Raw genomic sequence first — 19,592 nt, 5'->3', positions numbered from 1 at the left:
CCACCCTACCCCCCACACGGCTGCAGATCCTGCCTGCTCCCTACTCTCCCTTCTCTCTGCTCCTCCCCACACCCCTGCCCCTTGTCCTTCCCTTCTGCCCACCCCTCCAGCCCCCCGGGTGCTCCCTCGTGTCTGCAGAGGAGAAGAAGCAGCGGAAGAAGAAGTCGGGGTCCCCTGGGGAGAAGGGTGCCCTGCAGCGCTCCAAGACACTGATGAACCTCTTCTTCAAGGGAGGGCGGCAGGGGCGGCTAGCAGGGGACGGGCGCAGAGAGGCCTGGACACTGGACAGTGGGAGCCCAGCCAAAGCACGCCCTCGCCTGGACCTGGAGAAAGGTAAGTCCTGGATTGATGGGACAGGGAGGACAGGGAAAAGTCCACCAGCTGTGGCATCCAGCAGTTCTAGGTTGAAATCCCACACTGCCTCTTACCAGTTATGAGTCACCTCTCAACTCCTGGAAGCATCAGTGTCCTCAAGAGTAACATGAGAGAAATAGTATCTACTTCTTTAGGAGTAGTGGGGAATAAGTGAGTTAGCATATGTAAATCACGTAGTACCTTGGCACACAGAAGGTACTCAGAAAATGTAGTGGTCATTGTTATACTGCCTCATCTCCCCATTTCACAGAAAGGGAAACAGAGTCACAGCACAGCAAGGGAGTGGAAGAGCTCAGGTCAGAGCCCTGTTCTCCTGGTAGTGGTGGTGGTGCCGGTAGGGCACACTCTTCCTAGAGTGTTTGGCTTTACATCCTCCGGCCAGAGCTCCATTGGCTCCACCAGTTCTAGAACCATCCTTCAGCACGACCATTTCTAGTTTAGGGCCAAGGCAGAAGGGCCCAGCCCAGGCTGTACTTATGTCAGAGGCTTCCTGAGGACCCTCACAAGAGTCCCTCTCATCTCTCTGGTGAGTTTCAGAAACTAGACCAAGAGTGGATGAGTTAAGATTTTGGAATTGCATGTGGGGGAAACTCAACTCAAAGTAGCTTTACGTAATTTTATTGGAGGTCAGGGGGCAGCTGGCCGGTACAGAGATTGAACCCTGGATCCTGGTGTTATCAGCACGATGCTCTAACCAACTGAGCCTACTTGGTCAGCCCTCAAAATCGCTTTTTAAAAAAGCACTTATTTTTATTACAATGCAGCCTTATAATGCCAAAGTCACGGGTTCGAATCCCCATACTAGCCAGCTGCCAAAAAAGAAAACCAAATATTTCTTACCTCAGCTACTGATTTAAGCTCAGTATAAAGGTCTGAAGAATGTCATCAGAACGCTACCATCTACCCCCTCCATCTTTCCCATGGGTTGGCTTCATTATCATGTGGCTTTGCCAACTTGGAGGTAAGATGGCTACTAGTGCTTAGCAAGCCCAGAGGAAGAGAGTTTCTCCTTAAATAGTTCCAGCTGAAGTCCCAGGGTGGGCTCTCACTGGCCCAGCTGGGATCACATGCCATGCTGAACAAATCACTGTGATGTGGGAGAGAGACAAGGTGCTTTAATTGGCCAGCCTGGGTCATGTGCCCACCCTGGAGTACATGGGCTGAGTACCTGGGGTGGGTCCCCAGGAGAAAATCAGGGTGCTGTTTCCAAAAGGTGGAGTGGGTGTTGGTTAGGCGAAAACAGCCTGAGGATGAGGCACTTGATCTTGCTCCATCCTGGAGTCAGATGTCCTGGGGTCTCAAGGTGATGGTCCCATGAGAGAGAAGATCCCTTCACATTAGAGCCAGCCAGGGCCCTTCCTTCGACCCATCTCTCTTCCCACAGCTCCCAGGGCCCTGCTCTCCCCTGGTTCTCCTTTCACTTCTCTGGCCACTCCTCTCTTTCCTTCAAAGGCTCCTCTTTTTCTGTCTGTCCCCAGAAGGTAGGTGCTCCCCAAGCTCTGTCCTTCAGATTCTTCCCTTCAAACATTTGCTTCCAAATTAATCTTCATAAGTAGAGCTCAGGCTGCACCCTCTTTTAATCCAAAACCTCCACCGACTCCCCACTGCCTGCGAATGAAGTCCCTTAGCTGAGCATGACCTTCAAAGTCCCTCACTGCCAGGCCTCTTTCCCCCACTTCCCACATACTCCCAGCCTGAACTCTCCATTCCAGCCAGTCCTGAGCCCTCCCAACCCTCATTTTTGGATTGGGGGCCAGGCCTGCAGCTGAGCCTGTTTCTTCTTTATAGCAGGGGGCGTGGGGCCTGTGCAGAAGTTCGTCACCTGGAGACTGAGACGTGGTAACCCATGCACCCCTTTACCTGGTTTGCAATGGACAGCAGATGAGGGTGCATGTTGGGGGCCAGCTAAGTGGCTTTGGACTAAACTCAGCTGGGGTCAAGCATAGGGGATCAGGCAGATAGGTACATATTGGGTCAGCTAAAAGAATTGGATTAAGATTACTAGAAAAGATAGGGTTGAGACAGATATTGGGGTGCATTTTGGGGGCTTGTGTTGAGACTCCCATGGGGAACAGACTAATTTGACAGTGTACTTTTGAGGTGTCCAGGGGGCACTAGGCCTAGACTCCATTAAGGAACAGACTGGTATAGCAGTCGGTGTGGGGGCTGAGGGGCTGGGGTTGGGGCTCCATTGGTGGGCAGGTTGCTATGGGAGATCGTGGTGGGAAGTGCATGAGCTAGGCTGGGATTCTGTCCTGGTCACCTGGGCCTCTCAGCCGGTCTGTTTTGGGGCTTGGCCCCACTTAGACAAGCCCTTGCCCCTCCCCTGATGGCTCCTGGCTCCTTCAACAGACTCTTCTGCTTCTGCCCTGTAGACCGGGAAAAGGGCCGGGCCCTGCTCTCTGCCAGGTCCGGGAGCCCCTCCAGCCAGCTGCCCAATGTGGATGAGCAGGTGCAGGCCTGGGAGAGCCGGAAGCCCCTCATTCAAGACCTGGCCCAGCGGCTGCTAACCAATGATGAGGTGTTGGCTGTCACCCGCCACTGCTCCCGGGTAATCCTCTGGCCCCAGCATGTGGTCACCCAGCCACCCAGCCCTTCATTCATTCAGGCCACTGTCCACTGACCAGTATCTGAGCTCGACGCTGGGAGATCGGTGGTCACTAAGAGAAGGAAGGGGATACAGGTGATAACCAGAACTTAAACACCCACGGTGACAGGGCAGGCAAGTGCTGTGAAGGGAAAGGATGTAAGAAGACAACCCAGGAGGCACGTTAGATGGCATAGTCCCTGAGAGCCTCTCCAAGGAGCTAATATTTAAACTGAGAAGAGGAGCTAGACAGGGGATGAGTGGGGAGAAGTGAGTCCCTGTAGTCACCTGCCTCTGCCCTCTCTGAGCCCCTGGACTTCCCCCAACCCCCCTTTGCCCCCTCCTGCTCCTGGGTCAGCCAGCAGGCCCAGCCTCATGCCAGGTCCCTGTCCTTCTACCCAATAAGTGCACATCCCAGCCCTCCCCGGCACACCTGCGCCATTGTTCTCTGCTCCTTCCACTTCAAACAGAACCAGAGGACCCATGTGGGGTGGGGTAGGAGTCAGATTGAAGTCCCTGGAGCCCGAATATTGGGGAGGCTGTGGGGGCATGGCTCACCCCCTCCAGGAGGATTGGGAGGTCCTCTCCTACTGCTCTGTCTCTGGAAAACCAAGATGTACTGTGAGAGGCTCCCTGTGAGGAACATGTGTCAGTGCACACCGTGTGCGAGGGCAAGCTGAGAGGCTTCAGAAAATTGCCTGTGCATACCCCACCCCTCGTCTTGCTCAGGGTGGGGCTGTGCTGTGTGTCCATTTGATGTATACATTGATGTTTCTGTGGGGTACTTGGGTTCGTGTCAACATGACTGCACGATTATCTCTGTGTGTGTGTATGTGTATGTGTCTGGCTAGTGCATGTGTGCATCTGTTCATTGTCACCTGGAGATGGAGATGTGGTCATTCATGTGTCCCTTTACCAAGGCCTGGTCCACAACAGAACTGCAGATGGAGGTGCACTTTGGAGGGGACAGCTCAGGGCTTTGGGCTAAACTCAGTAGATGTCACCTCGGCTCTGCAGGGCAAGAGGAGCCTGCAACTCTGGGTTCTGGCCACTAGGTGGGGCTCTGTCTGTTTCTTTGGCAGACTCCTTTCCCCTCATCCCTCCCCTCCCCTTCTTTGCCCAAACCAGGGCCTCCTCTCACTGTGCCCCCATATGACCTGCGGAGTCTACCTACCATCCAAACCTGACCCAAGCCCCACCCGCACCAAGAGATCAGACACTCTGGGATGGAGCCCTGCCCTGAGTGATTAGTAAAGTCCCCCTGGTGACTCAGAGGTATAGCCTTGACCCCCAGGCCCCCACTCCCGCTCTAAGCCATCTCTCCACAGCCACCAGTCCAGGAATTCTAAACCACCTCTTTGCTCACTTTATACTCCCCAAGCCACCTAGGGACCCCTTATCTTCGGCAGAATAGAGTATAAGCTCCTTACCCTCACATTTGACTCCCTGATTTGACCCCCCAACGCATTAACCTCAGCTTTCCCACAGCCACCACATAGATTTATGCAGGTTATGCACTGCACAACTGTAGGGGGTGCTACTTACATAGTCACAACCTGCACAGCCCTACATGGAGGCTATTCATGGACCCCATGGCCAAGCTGAAGCTCAGTCTACTCATTATTCCACACCATCCTCAGAGCACTTTCCTCCCAGCTTTGATGCTGTTTCCTGCATCTATCATGTAGGTGTCAGTGTAAATGTCACCCCTTCCATGAAGCCCACTCTGATCCTCCCACCTTCCTCTGATACTCCTTGTGCCCCATTGCCCGTGATTTCTAGTTCGCTGGGGTACATGGCTCATCCGCACCTCAAGTCACTAGACTGAGTTCCTGAGGATCGGAGACAGGGTCTTTATCATTGTGCCCCCACTGCCCCATACAGGACCTGGCACTTAATTATTGCCGAGTTAGGGTTTGTGGGCTTGACCTGTGTGCACATATGTGGTTGGTTCTGTGTAACATGTATCTCTCTCCAAACCAAAGGGAGTGTATTGTTGACATGTGTATGTGTGAGTCCTTGTAACTTTGTGTGTGGTTTGGGGCCACACACGTAGTTTATATTTTATTTATTTCCAGATATTTACGAATGACTCCCTCTGACCACCAGGGCCTGCTCTATCTCTGTGTCTACACTTAGGAGATGTTCTATGTCTACATGTTCCTGAATCAGTCTCCCTCTCGCCACTAGGGGGCAGTATGCTGTCCAAGTAGGGCGACTCCCAGTGTTCAGTTCTTCCGAGTCCATGGGGTGTGGCTGGAGGCATCCCGGCAGTGCCAGGCTGAAGGGGTGCCACCCCCCAGGGTACTGACTGGAGAGGCTTTCTGTAGAGCCACCCCTTCCCCAAGGTCCCCATTCCAGCCCTGAACAAAGCCTAATGTGTAGGTCTGTATGCAGACACGTGCTGGGACAGCCAGGCCCACAGCCTCATGTTTGGCTCTAATTCCTTCCTTCTGCCTGGGAGGTGGTGTGGGGAGGAGAGTCCACTCTCTGCACATCCTTTTCTGTTCCAGAGCAGGCAAGAACCAGACTTCGCAGGTTCCAGTACCTCTTCACACTTCCTTCTCTGTGTGGCTTTGAGCAAAATCCTTCTCTCTGAGCCTCAGTTTCCTCATCTGTAAAACAGGAATAATTAATGTCATCTCTCAGAGTGGTTGCTAAATGAGAGACCATATGTAAAAGGCTCGCTGTTTATTACAGGTCTGTTATTATTATTGGAGGCCTGTACCTAGTCACTAAGATAAGATCATCCTGCGGACAGCCTGGGGGTGGATGAACCTCTCCTAAAGGGTGGAGGGCTGGATGGGTCCCAGGGCCCCTATATTCCCTGGCATTTCCCTTCACCCAGCTCTGGAAGTCCCCACTGCTGTCTGACCTGTGGTGCCTCTATCTGCAGTATGTCCACGAGGGTGGCGTGGAGGACCTGGTGCGGCCCCTGTTGGCCATCCTAGACAGGCCTGAGAAGCTGCTGCTGCTAAGGGACATCAGGTGGGAGGGAGTGAAGGGAAGGGCGTGAGGGCAGTAAGGGAATCCCTGACCTCCCCCAACCTCCTCACGGCTAAAGCTCCTGCCGGCACCTCCAGAACTGGGCCCCTGCCCACCCTCCGTCTCTTGCCCTCTCCCAGGTGTGTGGTGGCTCCCACGGACCTGGGCCGCTTCGACAGCATGGTGATGCCAGTGGAGCTGGAGGCTTTCGAGGCCCTCAAGAGCAGGGCAGGTCAGCAGCGGGGAGAGGGTCGGACTTCTGGATCCTGAGCCTCAGGTGGGGTGGGGGTGGGATCCCATGGTGGGGGCAGTGGCAGAGATTGCCTGAGCCCTGAGCTGTGTCCATCAGGGAGCCTGGCAGGGGTGCCTTGCCTCTGATCTGTTCTCTTCTCCAACCAGTATGGCCTCCTGCTTTGAGACCAACCCGGCAGGACATGCCACCCAAGCGTCATCTCATCACACCTGTGCCTGGTCAGTGAGAGCCCCAGAGCCTGGGAAGGGGCATGACCTGGGGGAGATTGGGGCAGGGAGAGTAGGTCTTCTGTCCCTGCCCGCACGTGGGGCAGCTGTGGCTTCAGAGGTACACTGTGGTTTCCTGAAGGAAAACCCTCGTCCACTAGGGCCATTTTTATCACATCTGCTCACCATTTGTACTATTATTTACTTAATAGTTGGTTTTAAACCCACTCACTTTTAAAATCGAGACTCATTCTATGCAATAATCTCCAAGAAATTACCAGTTTGATGTACTAGCCATATTTTTCTTAGACACTTTAAAATAGAACTGTAACTATTACAGCAGAAAGTATTAAAATACTACTGTTATAACGGAGCATGTTTGTCTGCCGGCCCCCGTGGGCAGTGTCCGTCACTGCGGGACACTCTGTGGTGGGGCCCGAGCAAACCCAGGCCTGGTTCTCACAGGCTCTGCACAAAGAAAGGCAGGGACTGGGGTCTGGAAGGTGCTCAGGCTGGGAGGTGAGCAGGGGGCAGCCTGACCTTGACCATCTTCCCCAGACAGCCGCGGAGGCTTCTACCTGCTGCCTGTGAATGGCGTCTCAGAGAAGGAAGATGACAGGGAGCTGGGGGTGCAGCTGGGGGGCCTCAAGCTCTCTCTGAGTGCCACTGCCACCCGCCACCCTCACAAAGGGGTCCTCCCTCTCCAAGACGTGCCAGTAGATGCCTTTGCCTCACACCGACGCACCTGCACGCCCCCTCCCCAGCCACCCCCCGTGGCTCCCCGGCCCCCACGGCCTAACTGGCTGCTGACAGAACCCCCGAGCCACGAGGAGACTCCACATAGCCAGGGCCAGGGCCTGGCCCAGAGCCACAGCCGCAGCCGCAGCCACAGCCGGGTTCGAGGCAAGTCCCCTGGACGCAGACGCTCCCCATCCCCGGCGCCTATCCCCACTCCCAGCGTGGCCAATGGGCGCTGCCATAAGCCTCGGAAGGCCAGGCCCCCTCTGCCTCGACCTCTGGATGGGCAGGCAGCCAAAGTGGGGGCTGGGCAAGGGCCCTTGGAGAATGGAACTGGCAGGACACCTGAGGACACAGACATGAAGGCCCCCAGTGGAGAGCTGAGGACAGTCACGCTGTCCAAGATGAAGCAGTCCTTGGGTGAGTCCAGGTGGGCCTGGGTCTGGCAGGGGGGTCTCAGGTTTGGGTGATGTTGGTGGGCTTGGGTTTGGGGTGTGGTTATGGGACCTGGGCCTAGGAACAGAATCTGGGGTATTGGGGTATAGGTGGGGGGCCTAGAGTTGAGGAGGTCGGAGGCTGGTGGATTTTGGAGTGAGACATGAGTAATAACAGAACCTGGTGTTTGGGAAAAGTTGGAAACCCTGGATTTGGGGATGGGGTCCCTGGTTTCTCCTGGGAGATCTGGGTGGGGGTCTGGCTGCACTCTCACCAGTGTCTCTCACCATCACCAGGCATCAGCATTTCTGGAGGCATCGAGTCCAAGGTGCAGCCCATGGTGAAGATAGAAAAGATCTTCCCCGGAGGGGCCGCCTTCCTCAGTGGGGCCCTGCAGGTGGGTGAGGAGCACCCGGGCCCACTCTCTCAGCCCAAAGCTGAGTTCTGGTGTGGGGTGGGGCTGGTGCATGTTCATCTTCCAGCCAGACATGTTTAGCCAGGTCGTGGGGGGAGGCTTGGGGACAGTGGGGTCAGGTGAACAGGATGAGCAGGTCTAGGGAAAGATCTGCCCCCTCATGCTAGCCTGAGCCTGAGGCCTGCCCATCCTATTCCACCCCAAGCCCCAAGGGACAAAGGGCCCTTGTCTGTGCCCCACCCTGCCCCCAACTGCTCCAGGCACAAAAGTCCCATTGTCCATCCTCTCCACCCAGACAGGGGAGGAGTGCCCTAGCTGCTGGAAGGTGAGAGGACCTGCTTCAGGCCAGGATGGGGTGGGGGTGACATGAGGAGAAAGGGCTGTGGTTCTCCCACTCCCATCCAGGCTGGCTTTGAGCTTGTGGCAGTGGATGGAGAAAGCCTGGAGCAGGTGACCCACCAGCGAGCAGTAGACACCATCCGTCGGGCTTATCGAAACAAGGCTCGGGAGCCCATGGAGCTTGTGGTCAGGGTCCCAGGGCCCAGCCCACTACCCTCACCCTCGGGCTTGTTAGCCCTCACTGGTCAGCACCTTCCTGCTGACCACTGCCCTGCCCAACCCCTCGATGCTGCTTCAGTTACCCCCAACTGGCTCCCAGACTCCTCCCACCAACGCCCTGCCCACCAACACCCAGACACTCCCACTGATGCCAGGGCCCTCCAGCTGACGCCCAGCTCAGTCCCCTCTCTGGCACAGAGCCCAGACTCTCCCCGCTTATCCCATGACCCTTCCCGCTGACCGCAGATTCTCCCACTGACCCCCAGAAGCCTCCTGCCATCTCCAGGACTTCGCCTACTAACCTTCTCAGGACTAAGAACCTCCCACTCCCGCTTGTCCTGCCTACTCCACACAGGTGGCTCTGATTTTACCACTTTCTTCCCTCCCCAGTCGTCACTAGGGCTCTGCCCTTTCCAGATAAACTTAGTGTCCAAGGACGAGGTGCTAGTGGGAAGGCTGTGTCACCTGCACTCACTGTTCCCCAACCTTCCAAGACAGGAAGAGGGTTGAGAAAGCCAAGGTCTGGAGCCTGCCTGGAATTGGTGGGCACTTTGTGATGCCCCCCTTTGATTCCCCATGCATTGAGGGACATGGACTCTCAGATAGGGCCCTCAAGGGGTCAACATATCCACTTCTCAGCCCCAAGCAGCATTCTGTGCAAGGGACAGGAGGGAAGTCTTCTCTAGGCCCTCAAACCCTGAGAGCATTTCATGTTGTGGTCCACTAGGACCTCAGACTTTCTACTGGATTTGTCCTTCCTCCATCACCCTTTCTCAGGGGAGTGGCCAGCAAATAAAGGGGATGGGGGCTAAACAAGTTCCCATAATCTTTATCCAGCACATTCACTTTAAAAAAAATTTTTTTTTTTACATTTTTCTTTGGGTTTGTACAAGAAATTTACAGTGTGAAAAGTATACAAATGAAAACGAGGCCATAAACCTGGGTGAGGGGAGGGGCTGGTTGGTCACAAACACAAATAAACAAGACATTTCTGAGTTCTTCCTTTGGTCTGACTTCAGCCCTCTCACTCTAGGACAGAGGCTGCAGAGCTGGAATCTGGGGATCAGACCCCCGTCCCAGCCCTGTCCCTCAGAGTGGGGGCAGGCACATCTGGAGCAGCTGGTGCCGTCTGGCTCTCTCTGGCTTTGGGGTGGGGGAGAATGTGGAGATAAGGGAGTCCCTTCCTCTTCCCAGCTCCCTTGCTGGAGTGGGCTGGTGAGCATCTGCGGTGAATAGGGATGGCAGAGTGGCACTGGCAGCAATTGCAGAGTGAAGTGGGTAGAGTGAGTAGGAGCCTCTGGGTGACAGTGAACATGGGGACCTTTGAGGGGTCTGATCTTGCTCCTCCAAGTCATAGAGCTACCCCAAATTCTTGGCAGAAGCCTAGAGGCTTGGATCCCAGGGAATGAGTGGCTCTGGGCCCTCAGACTTTGAGATCTGCAGTGTGTCCCAGGGCCTGAGTGGATCTGCGGCTACTGCCCCTCTTCAGCAGAGCTCCCTACAGAGATGGATGCCAAGGGCCCTAGATTTCAGTAGCGGTGATTTCCTCCAGGCAGATGCAAGGGGCCTGCTCGGCCAGGCCCAGGTCTGCGAGCTCCCGGGCCTCCAGCTCCAGGCTGAGCTGCTGCAGCTCCTGCTCCAGCTGCCGGTTGCGCCGGTACATCTGGATGTAGTTGTGCTGCAGCTGCTTCTGGTAGCGGATCACCTGCTCCTTCTCCGCCTGCCAGGCTAGCCGCTCCCCCTCAAAGCTATCCCGCTGCTCCTCGCCCCGCCGCCGCTCTCGCTGCAGCTCCACCCGCAGCCGCTCCACCTGGGCCCGCAGGCTGCCCCCAACCCCAGCTGCTGCCCGCTGCACCTTGGCCTCATCACTCTCTGCCAGGAGGAATGGGTCAGTGGTGGCAGGTGGCACAGGGGGTTCCCGGAGTCCGGCGGCCTCGGCATCCAATTGCCCAGCTTTCTCACGCAGCTGCTCAGCCTCCTGGCGGTGCCGCTGCAGCTCCTGAGAACAGGCCTCCAGCTCCAGCTCCCTTGCCCGGGCTGCCTCCTGCAGGCCCCGTGCCCGGCCCTCACTGACCCGTAGTGTAGCCCGGGCCTCCCGCAGCGCCACTCGCAGGGCCACCAGCTCACTGCCCTTCTGCACCAGCTCTGCCTGAGACTCTTTCAGTTGCTGCTTCAGCAGGGAGATCTCGCCTGACTTCTGGCACACCTGGGGGTGGGAGGCAATCAGGAAAGATGGTGAGAAGGGTTCTCCCAGAGGGAGGGGGATCAAGCCCTGTGCATTAGGCTGGACATTTGGGGAGAAGAGGTTCAATCATGGTCCCCACTTTACAGATGGAGACACTGAGGCAAGTCTAGTGATATGCCGAAGGTATTATGGTTAGTAAGTGGCTACAGCGGAACGCACACCCAGATCTTTTTCCTTCATAGCTGATGTCTTTAAACCATCATAAGACACTGTGGAAGAAATGCCCAGTGCTGGGGATGGGGTGGTGGCAGGTGTCACAGCAATCGAGGGCAGTGTCCACATCTCCAGATGAAAGGTGTTCTGGTTAAGAGCATAGATGTCAGAGCCACACTGAGTGGGTTCCAATCTTAGCTCTGCCACTGCCAGGTGTGATTTTGGGCTCCAGCCTTTCTGAGCCTCAGTTTACTCATCTATAAAATGGGCATATTAACAGTATCCACCTGATAGGGTTGTTATGAGGTGTAAAAGACACACTTACGTAACATAAGCCCTACATTCTTACTATTGGTTGGGAGGCAGTGGGATGGGAGAGCCACTGGCTATGTGGGCACTAGACCAGACTAATGGGCTGATGAGGAGACCTGACCTGGATATACAAGGAGAACCCCACACAGAAAGGGACATCAGAGGGGGACCCTCCTCTCACAGAGGTTAAGAAGGGGAGGCCCTCTGAGGGTGGCAGGGTGAGGGGGTGTGTGGCTGGGCCCATCTTTCCAGGGCTTGTCCCTGTGTGTCCCTGCTCCCAGCCCCTCCTGGTCTGGCCCACCTCCCACTTGGTCTCTTCGAGCCGTGGCCCAAGCTCCCGCTGCTCCCGCTCCAAGGTGGCACAGCGCCGTTCTAGCTGCTCCCGCTCCTGCAGCAGCTGTGCAAAGTCGTCCTGCAACTGCCGCTTCTCCTGCTGCAGCTGGAACACCTGCAGCTGCAGCAGCTGCTGGGCCCGCTGGGCCCGCTGTGCCGCCTGCTGCACCTGGGCCGCACAGTCCTCTCGCAGGGCCTCACGCTCTCGTGGCCAGTGCCGCTGCCGCTCCTCGTACGCCTGGGGGCGAGAAGGCAGACCTGGTCCTGGGCAGCTCCCCCAAACCTGCAGCCCTTGCTGTCCCCAGCTCTCCACTCACTGACTGCTACGGTGGCCCACTGCCCTGGGCTCAGGGTGGGTACATGCTACCAAACGATGATTATGACAAGAGTAACTACTTTTATGATAATACTAGAAACAACAATAACAAGAGCAAGCACTTATATAGCACTCCCTTGGTGTCAGGCATTATTCTAAGCACTTTATATCCTTTGCCTTATTTAATCTTCATAATAACCCTATGGAGCCAGAAATATCCCCATTTACAGATGAAGAAACCAAGGCTCAGTAAGGTTAAGTACTTGCTCAGGTCCCAAACAATGGCAGTGCTGAGTTGGAATCCATGCACTCCATCTCCTTACTGCTCTACAGGTTAAGCCAGACAGCTGGAGGGGAGGGGGTAGGGTGACAACTGCAACTGCCCAACCCCCCTCCCCCCGAATGGAAATGCTCCTTGGATGCCCAGGGCCTTTGGATGTTCTGCCACGCCACTCCCCATTATCACCGCTGACCACACCTGGCACATGGGCGCCTCGCTCTCATCCAGACTGTCTCGCAGCTGCAGAAGCTCTGCCTCACGGTCGCGGAGCTTTCCTTCCAGGACACAGTGTAGCAGGGCCTCATCCGAAGGGGGTGGAGGGGGTGGTGGCGGTGGGGAGCGTTCCCCACAGGAGCTGCTGTCAGGGGAGGCCCGGGGACCACTGCCCAAGAGCCCCCCAGCCATGTGGCCCCCCAGGGAGCCCGTGCTCTTGCTAGAGGAGGATCGGCCACTGTCTGAGTGGGAGGGCCCAGTAGGGGCCCCTCGGGCTGGCCCAGGCAATGCCCCCCGCCCAGGGCCATGGGAGGGCAGGTGCCCACCAGGGGAGCTGGTGGCTGGCTCAGCACCCCCGGTGCTGTAGGTGGGCAGGCTGGACAGTGAGTTTCGGCCAGAGTCGGATAGCGTCCCTGATGGGCAGCCACTGGCCCAGCCACCGAGTGCCAGGGGTTTGTCGGCAGCCGAGGAGGAGGAGGAAGAGGAGGAGGAGGAGGCAGGGCCCCCAAACAGCTGTGTCAGGCTGCCCTGGCTCCCAGACAGCCCGGCAGCCCGAGGACCCAGGAAGCTAGGTAAGGATGGTGCCCCTCGAGGTTTGGGCAGCACTGGCTTGAAGGCTGTTGGGCGGATCAGGATTTTCTCCATGTTCTGAAATGAGGTGCCATGGACACTGGGGATGAGCTGACCAATCTTGCAAAGCCCTTGTCACACTCCCTGCCCTCCCATTTGGGGTCCCCAATCCTATATATTAGTAACAATTGCTACCACTGGCAGAGTGCCTCCTGCATGTCAGCTCTACATCAAGTGATTTGAAAGGTTCATCTCTAATCATTGTAACAGCCATAAAAGCAAAATGTTACCACTATCCCCATATTACAGATGAGGAAATGGAGGCTCAGCAAGGTTAAAGGACTTGCCCAAAGTCAGACACACAGCTGTTGTACAGAAACAGTAATTTAAGTAGCTAGCATTTATTTAGTACATGCTATGTGTCAGGCATTATGCTAAGCATTATTTGATTTAATTCTCAAAACAATCCTGGGAGGGCTGACCTATAACCTCCATTTTACAGATACAGAAATTGAGGATCAGACAGGTTAAGTGACTTCCCTGAGGTCACATGGCCAGAATGAGCAGAGCTGGGATTAGAACTCAGGTGTGGTGAATCTGGAGCCTGCACTTTCTCCTCTATTTAGGCTTCCAAATTCTAGCTGCCTGAGGGGGCTCCTGATTCCACCCAGGCCCCCACGGAAAAGCTGGTGCTCACCTTCTCCAGCTTTCCAGAGACAGGAATGAGCTTGGGTGGGGGTCCACGGAGGTGGGCATTGTGTGCCCGCTGCTCCCGGGCATCCTCAACGTCACTGCTTGGGCTGGGGGTTGACTCTGTCCGGAAGTCCTCATTGATATAGGTGAAGGTTGTGCCAGGGACAGCCTTCCTTGGGGGCACAGCTGGGCACAGTGGCTCCTGTGCCTCATAGCCACCCCGCAGCAGCCCATCCTGCTGGCGGAAGAAGGTGGGCCCAGGGGGGCCGTGGTGGCGGGGAGGAGCTGGCCCCCCGGGGCAGGGCCGGCCTGAGATGAGGCTGCTCACGCTGCCCATGGCTGCAGTTTGTGGGGCAGTGGTGGCCTCAGGAGCAGGCTCCAGTGGCACTGGCAGAGTGTGCACAATAGCCATGGTGGTGGAGGCTTAGGCCTGGCCAGGGGCCTCCAGGGCAACCTGTGAGCAGGGCAGTAGTGTCAAAGTCCCTCCACCTTGAGTCCCCTCCCTACGCAAGGCCCTGACCCCTTGAGCCAGGCCAACCCCCTTCCCGCCCACCACCCCGATATCAGTAACAAGCCCTGATCCCACCAAGGCTCTCCCTCTAAGTACTGGCATGAACCTCAATTCTCTCTGGGCCCCAGATCACTGCCCAACTCTGGTCTGGACAGGACTGAGGACTGAACCACTGAGCAGAGATGATGAGGGGCATGAGAGGCCTGGGTGTTTATGCAGGGCCACTTGGCAGCAGAGGCCCAGGCCCAAGCCCAAACCTGCATCCCCCATAGAGGCCAGGACTCAGGTTAGGGAGAAAGCCCTCTCTACCAGCTCCTGGCACAGGTCCCTGGTCCCCGGAGACAGGTGACCTCCTTACAAAGCAGTTTGGGTAGAGGCAACCTCAGGGACGCAATCAGTAACTCAGATGGTAATTAGGGAACAAAGAGCCAGGGCCAGGCAGTGCCCTGCCTCTTCCTCCTGCGCCTCAGTTTCTCCCAGACAGAGAGGCGGCAAGGGTGGAACTGGCCAAACAAGAAACCTACAGCTCTTAGGGAGCCCACAGGTACCCTCTTGGGTCTCTGCCTCTCAGGGGTGGATGCAGGCTCACATTTATTTCCATGACAATTCCTATCCTCTCCACACCCAATCAGTTGGGCCTAAAGGAGTCTACATAGGCCCTGCCCCACTGTCACCCTCTATGAAAACTTCCAGCTTTGGATAGGCCCCAGAGTAACCCTGAGGGGATGAAGGTAGAAGCTCCATCATCATCACTGGCAGCCACTCCAAGACCTCAGCTCCCTGGAGCCCAGGCAAGAGGGCTCCACCTCCCTAGGCCCTGCTCCTTCCTGGAAGGGGACAGCAAGCCTCCAACCGGAACTCCCTCCCTAGTCCTGAAGCTGCTGATGACCAGGACTTAGGCATCTGCTGAAGTCATCATGCAGAGTCGGGGCCAAGAAGTGGACAGAGAATTGGGAGTAGGAGTGTGTGCATTTACTTATTTGTGTGTGTGACTATTCACACAGGAGCATGAAAATGAACGCTGTGTGTGTATATGAAAATGTGTGTGAAACATCATGAGTGGGTACATTGTACGTTTGGACACATGTATCGTACATTCATATGTACATGAGTATATGTATGAGTTCATATGTGTACATCTTACAAGAATTGTGTGTGTAAATAAGGGGTCACCATTAGGAAGTATGTATACGTTATAAGTGCACATGTAACTAGCAGATGTGTGATGTATGCATGTGAATATATGAGAAAATAGTTTGGACAGATGTATCAGTACATTCACACATGCATGAGTTTATGTGTGAACTCCTGTGTGTGTACCTCACGTGAGTGCGTGAATAGGAAGGTGAGTGTGTCCAAGTGTGTACAGAGGCATCTGTATGAATGCAAGTTGTGTGGAAGTGGGTGGGAGCCTGCATATTATGTAGGGAAAATTGGGTGAGTGGGAGCCTCTTTTTCTTCTCTCTCTGGAGTGTGAGGTGAGGTGACACATTACCTGACTCCTTTGCCTGATCTGGTCCCCTTCTTTCTTGCTTGTGCTCCATGAAGCCCACCCCATCCTCCCCACCCAAGTGGAAAGACACCGAGACCAGGAAGGCATCCAGACTGAGAGAGGAGTTGCTAGCAGTTGGGGTTAAGGGCTGAGTGGTGTGCAGGAAGCAATCGTAGGCCACTCTGCACAGCTGGGGGCTGAGACCACCCCATAAGTCCCAGCCCTCAGCAAAGCAGATGTAAAATACCCTTCCCCTCCCCTTCTCCAGGACCACTCCAGAGCATAGAGAGAACAGTGGGGAAGGGGCTTCTTCAGGAGCCACGAGGGCTGGCACTTCTGACTGCCCCACTTCAGTGAGCACAGAGAAAGTGAAAACTGAAGGGAGGAGATACTCAAAGAAAGACAGAGACCCAAAAGACAAGAAACAAAGACTCAGAGAGGCCTGGAGGGCCAGGCAGACAAGGAGACGGACAGGCAGAACAGTGAGCCAAGGGCCCCTAAATCCAGAGTGCCATAAAGCTGGGCCCTGAAAGCCAGACACCCAAGGAGCTGGAGCCCGAGCCAGGCGTCTGGAAATCCAGCCCCAGCCAGCCAGGCTCCCGCTCGCGAGAAGGAGGGGCAAGTGGAGGCTCCATTTTGAGAAATGCGTTTGTGGCTATGGGTAAAGGGAGCCCCTCATTCTCCCCAGCACTCCCTGAGTAATCACTCGGGCACAGGACCCCTCTTCTTTAGTGGGCTGGGGGAGCTAAGTAAGGCCTGGGGCTCAGCCAGGGCCAGAGAGGGGTCTGACCAAGGCCCTTGATCTCACAGCCCTCAGTTTTGGGGGCTGAAGAGTTGGGGAAAGTCTCTCCATCCCCAAATTCCAAGGACCAGTCAAGAGAAATCAAGTCTGGGATCGCGAGTTCCCATTCCGAGACACGCAGCCGGGAGCCCCCAAACCCACACTCAAAAGTCCAATCCCCTCTTCTTAAAGTGGGGGCAGCCATGGAACGCCGCCTCCCCACGGGACTTCACCGCTCAGAAGTTGGGGGTGCCCCCAGGTCGCCTCCCAGCCCTGGCCCCCCCTCACCTCCGCCGCGCTGCTCCATGCTCAGCCCCGGGCCGCCCCCAGGCGCTCCACAGGCGCGCCGCCCGGCTCCAGCCCGCTCGCAGCCACTTGCCGCGGCCGGACCCGGCCCTGTCTCCACCTCCGCGGCGCCCCCGGCCCAGGCCAGCCCCCCCCAGGCCCGAGTAGGCGGTGCAGCGCGAGGGAGGGGTCCGAGGGGCGTCCCCGCCCCCGGGGCGCGGACACGCGCAAGCACCCCACGTCACGCGTGTCCGCCGGAGCGCACGGAGGGGCTTCACGATGGCAAGCAGGCTCCCTCCCTCCAAGGCCCGGCAACTATGGGTCTAGGGGCTCAGCCGGCTCGGGACTCCCGGTGGCGGGTCACCTTCTACCCCAGCCGGGGCCCCGGGGCCAGCGGCAGCTGGTCATTGTTCAAGCACAAAGGGCCAAGGCGCGGCGGCGGCTGCCCCTCCCCCTCCGCTCCTCTAGGCGAAGCCTCCTCCAGACACACTCTCCAGCTTCAGAGTCCAGAGTGGGAGGCCGAGGGTCAGCTGCCCCCCGCCCCTAATCTCCGGCTGCTGGGGCCCTGAGCCCCAGCACAAGTCGGGGGCCGAGGCCGAGTCCCTGCCTGCCCCACCCCCAGCGGGTCGGAGGCTGCACACCAGGATTTGCAGAGGCGGCGCCACCTGCCGGCCGGCTCGGAGAACACACCGTCGCCCCCACCATAGGGTCCCTATCCCACTCCCCAACACTGCGCCCTCTCCTCCGCGAGCCCCGGCCTGCCCCTGGCGCAGCTCTGTGCTCCCGAACCTTCCTTCGCTGTCATTTGCTAAGAGAGGTCATTGCTCGGAGACGGGCGGTCTCTGGACCCCCAACAATCACTGGGTTGAACCGGTCCAAATCTACAGTCCAAGCCTAGGCCAGCCTCACAGCAGTCAACATTCCACTGTCTTTCCCAAGTCACAAGTATTCTCAGCCTCTCGCAAACAACACAATCTTAACACCCACACGACCTTTCCCACATTCAGTCTCATGCAGCCACAATCACAGTCTCATCCGTCACGTGGTTCCATGTTGCTTCTTCCCATAATCTTCCAAACCAACTCACAGAGACACACTTGGTGTCACAGGCCTGTTGTGCACAGTCTTTCACTCACAACTCGCAGTCCTTCGCACCCTGTCACAGTCTCCTAATCATCCTTCACACATTGACAGTCTTATTGACAGTCACTTACACAGACAACTTCTTACGCATCTGCATCATATTCCACAGACATTCTACCACACAGACTTTCCCGTAGGGGTCTCTGTGGCCTGGTCGGGTTAGCAGATGCCCGTACCCCGGGCAAGGACAGCCTCCCTCCTCCTAACGCACCCCCCCGCAGGGCCAAGGCCTGCCAGAGCTTGCTCCGCCCCAGGAAGGAGCATCCCCCCCTTTCCAGGCTACAGCTCTGGCCGGCTCTCAGCTCTATTTTTAGCTCTATGGAAAGGGTTGTTTTTCTTTCTTTTTCCCTGGAAAGGGAAACAGCCCAGCCACCGTCAGGATCACCCCAGACCCTCAGCCTTAGGAGGACGGATTGAGTCCCTCTCCCTCGTACAGACCCCCTCCTCTGGCCTTGCCCTGATCCCTGCCTCCTGGGGACACCAAAAGCCTCCTCCCCTTTCTGGCAGCCTGCCCAGCTCAGGCAGCAGCTGGGCTCCGCTTGTGTGCAGGAGTGGGGGGCAGGGAGTGAGGCATAGGGCTGCTGCCCACTCCCTCATTCCCCGGGGGGAGGGGGCTAGTTCTCCTTTCTACTGGGGGGGGGGGTATTGAGGGGGTGTTTATAATCATGCATTCCCTGGGGTAGGGGGACTCCCAGTCTTCCGTGGGTGGGCTTTCTGCTCCTGCATCGGAAGGAGGAGCTCCCGGCTCCGCAAGGGGTGGAGGTGGTGCTAGGGAGTGGACTCACAGGCGCTCAGGCAGCCGCTCCCTGGGCTGGGGGTAAGGGGCGGGGGCAGCTGTCCACTGCCATCAAGGGCCTCTCTCCGATACCTTTAGGGATGGGGACAAGAATGTGCTTGGGAGAAGGAAGGGGAGGAGCCCAAGTGACCCCGCCCCAGCCCAACAGTCTCCCGTTCTCCTGCGCCACCCCGGCTCCAGGGGGCGTTGTGCTCCCATTTCTGGGAGAGGGCTTAACATTGCTGGAGGGGCGCCGGCTTTGGGGGCAAGTAAACTCCGGAGGGGAGGGGAGGGGGTGGAGGAAGGGGGCTCCCGCCCTGTGGTGGGGTCAGGGGAGCACAGCCCACTGTCTACGGAGCGGTCACGTGCTCGGCGCCTGTTTACGTCTTAGTCTTCACCTGCGGGCGGCCGGGAAGCAGGAACCGCCGGATACGTCCCACCCGGCCCGCCCCCCCGGTCGGCGGTCACTGGGCAGCCGCTTTTCCCCACCAAATACGCGTCAGCAGAGCGCCCTGCCCGCTAGGGGTCCACGCGGGCCGGTGGCGCTGCCCCTGGAACTGCGAGGGTAACCCACTGGGCGCGCACCTTCCGAGCGCACGTGTCCTGACTGCATGCGTGGGTCTGTGTGCACGCGTGTGTGGGGCCAGTCGGTGTGAGTTTCTGTGTCGCTTCCCTGTTCAGACTCTTCGCCTGCGCCCCACGAAGTGGGGATCCCCAACTCACCGCATCCCCCAGCTTCCCTAGAAAGTTCGCTCCGGAGCAGGGATGTGCGGGAGGCGGGAGTTCCTGCATCTCCGCCACCCCACCACTCACCCAGCGCCACCTGCGCCGCTGCTCCGGCTGCGGCCCAGCTGCTGCTCTAGCGTGCCCACCTCGCCTCGAGAACGCCGGCTCCCCAGCTCGCTCCGGGATCCGGGCTCCGGGCTCCGGACTTCGGG

The 19,592-nt window shown here is 57.3% G+C and overlaps 2 protein-coding genes across 7 annotated transcripts in view; one reads left to right on the top strand and one right to left on the bottom strand.

Annotated features, from left to right (window-relative positions):
• PDZD7 (PDZ domain containing 7) overlaps positions 1-9,576 on the top strand; it is an 18,986-nt gene extending 9,410 nt beyond the window's left edge. Inside the window, exons 8-16 of the mRNA XM_008587861.1 lie at positions 139-333; positions 2,164-2,214; positions 2,751-2,926; positions 5,859-5,950; positions 6,088-6,179; positions 6,347-6,418; positions 6,965-7,564; positions 7,876-7,976; positions 8,400-9,576. Of these exons, the coding sequence (XP_008586083.1) occupies positions 139-333; positions 2,164-2,214; positions 2,751-2,926; positions 5,859-5,950; positions 6,088-6,179; positions 6,347-6,418; positions 6,965-7,564; positions 7,876-7,976; positions 8,400-8,792 (1,772 nt within the window). The 3' untranslated portion in view covers positions 8,793-9,576. The remainder of the gene's footprint in view (positions 1-138; positions 334-2,163; positions 2,215-2,750; positions 2,927-5,858; positions 5,951-6,087; positions 6,180-6,346; positions 6,419-6,964; positions 7,565-7,875; positions 7,977-8,399) is intronic.
• Positions 9,367-19,592, bottom strand: LZTS2 (leucine zipper, putative tumor suppressor 2). Of its 6 annotated transcripts, none has more exons than XM_008587863.1 (5): positions 19,468-19,582; positions 13,672-14,121; positions 12,390-13,052; positions 11,564-11,833; positions 9,367-10,758 (listed from the first exon to the last, which is right to left on the bottom strand). In XM_008587863.1, the coding sequence occupies exons 2-5, from the start codon at positions 14,077-14,079 to the stop codon at positions 10,075-10,077; spliced, it is 2,025 nt and encodes a 674-aa protein (XP_008586085.1). In that variant the 5' UTR covers positions 14,080-14,121; positions 19,468-19,582; the 3' UTR covers positions 9,367-10,074. The 6 variants fall into 6 exon arrangements, with proteins under 6 accessions (XP_008586085.1, XP_008586084.1, XP_008586088.1 ...); XM_008587862.1 differs by lacking the exon at positions 19,468-19,582 and adding an exon at positions 16,740-16,846; XM_008587866.1 differs by having other exon boundaries at positions 9,874-10,758; positions 19,527-19,592.

Source organism: Galeopterus variegatus, unplaced genomic scaffold, assembly GCF_000696425.1.
Source record: "Galeopterus variegatus unplaced genomic scaffold, G_variegatus-3.0.2 Scaffold4574, whole genome shotgun sequence".
Lineage (NCBI taxonomy): Eukaryota > Metazoa > Chordata > Mammalia > Dermoptera > Cynocephalidae > Galeopterus > Galeopterus variegatus.
Note: the sequence above shows the minus strand (reverse complement) of the source record. Positions and strands in the feature narration are given on the sequence as shown.

What these genes read in the sequence shown, in the direction of transcription:
- LZTS2 (XM_008587866.1), bottom strand. Translation starts at nt 14,079, where the DNA reads ATGGCTATTGTGCACACTCTGCCAGTGCCACTGGAGCCTGCTCCTGAG. An exon ending in TCTCTGGAAAGCTGGAGAAG is followed by an intron (nt 13,053 to 13,671) that starts GTGAGCACCAGC and finishes ACCTCATTTCAG; the next exon opens with AACATGGAGAAAATCCTGAT. An exon ending in TCGAAGAGACCAAGTGGGAG is followed by an intron (nt 10,759 to 11,563) that starts GTGGGCCAGACC and finishes TCCCACCCCCAG; the next exon opens with GTGTGCCAGAAGTCAGGCGA.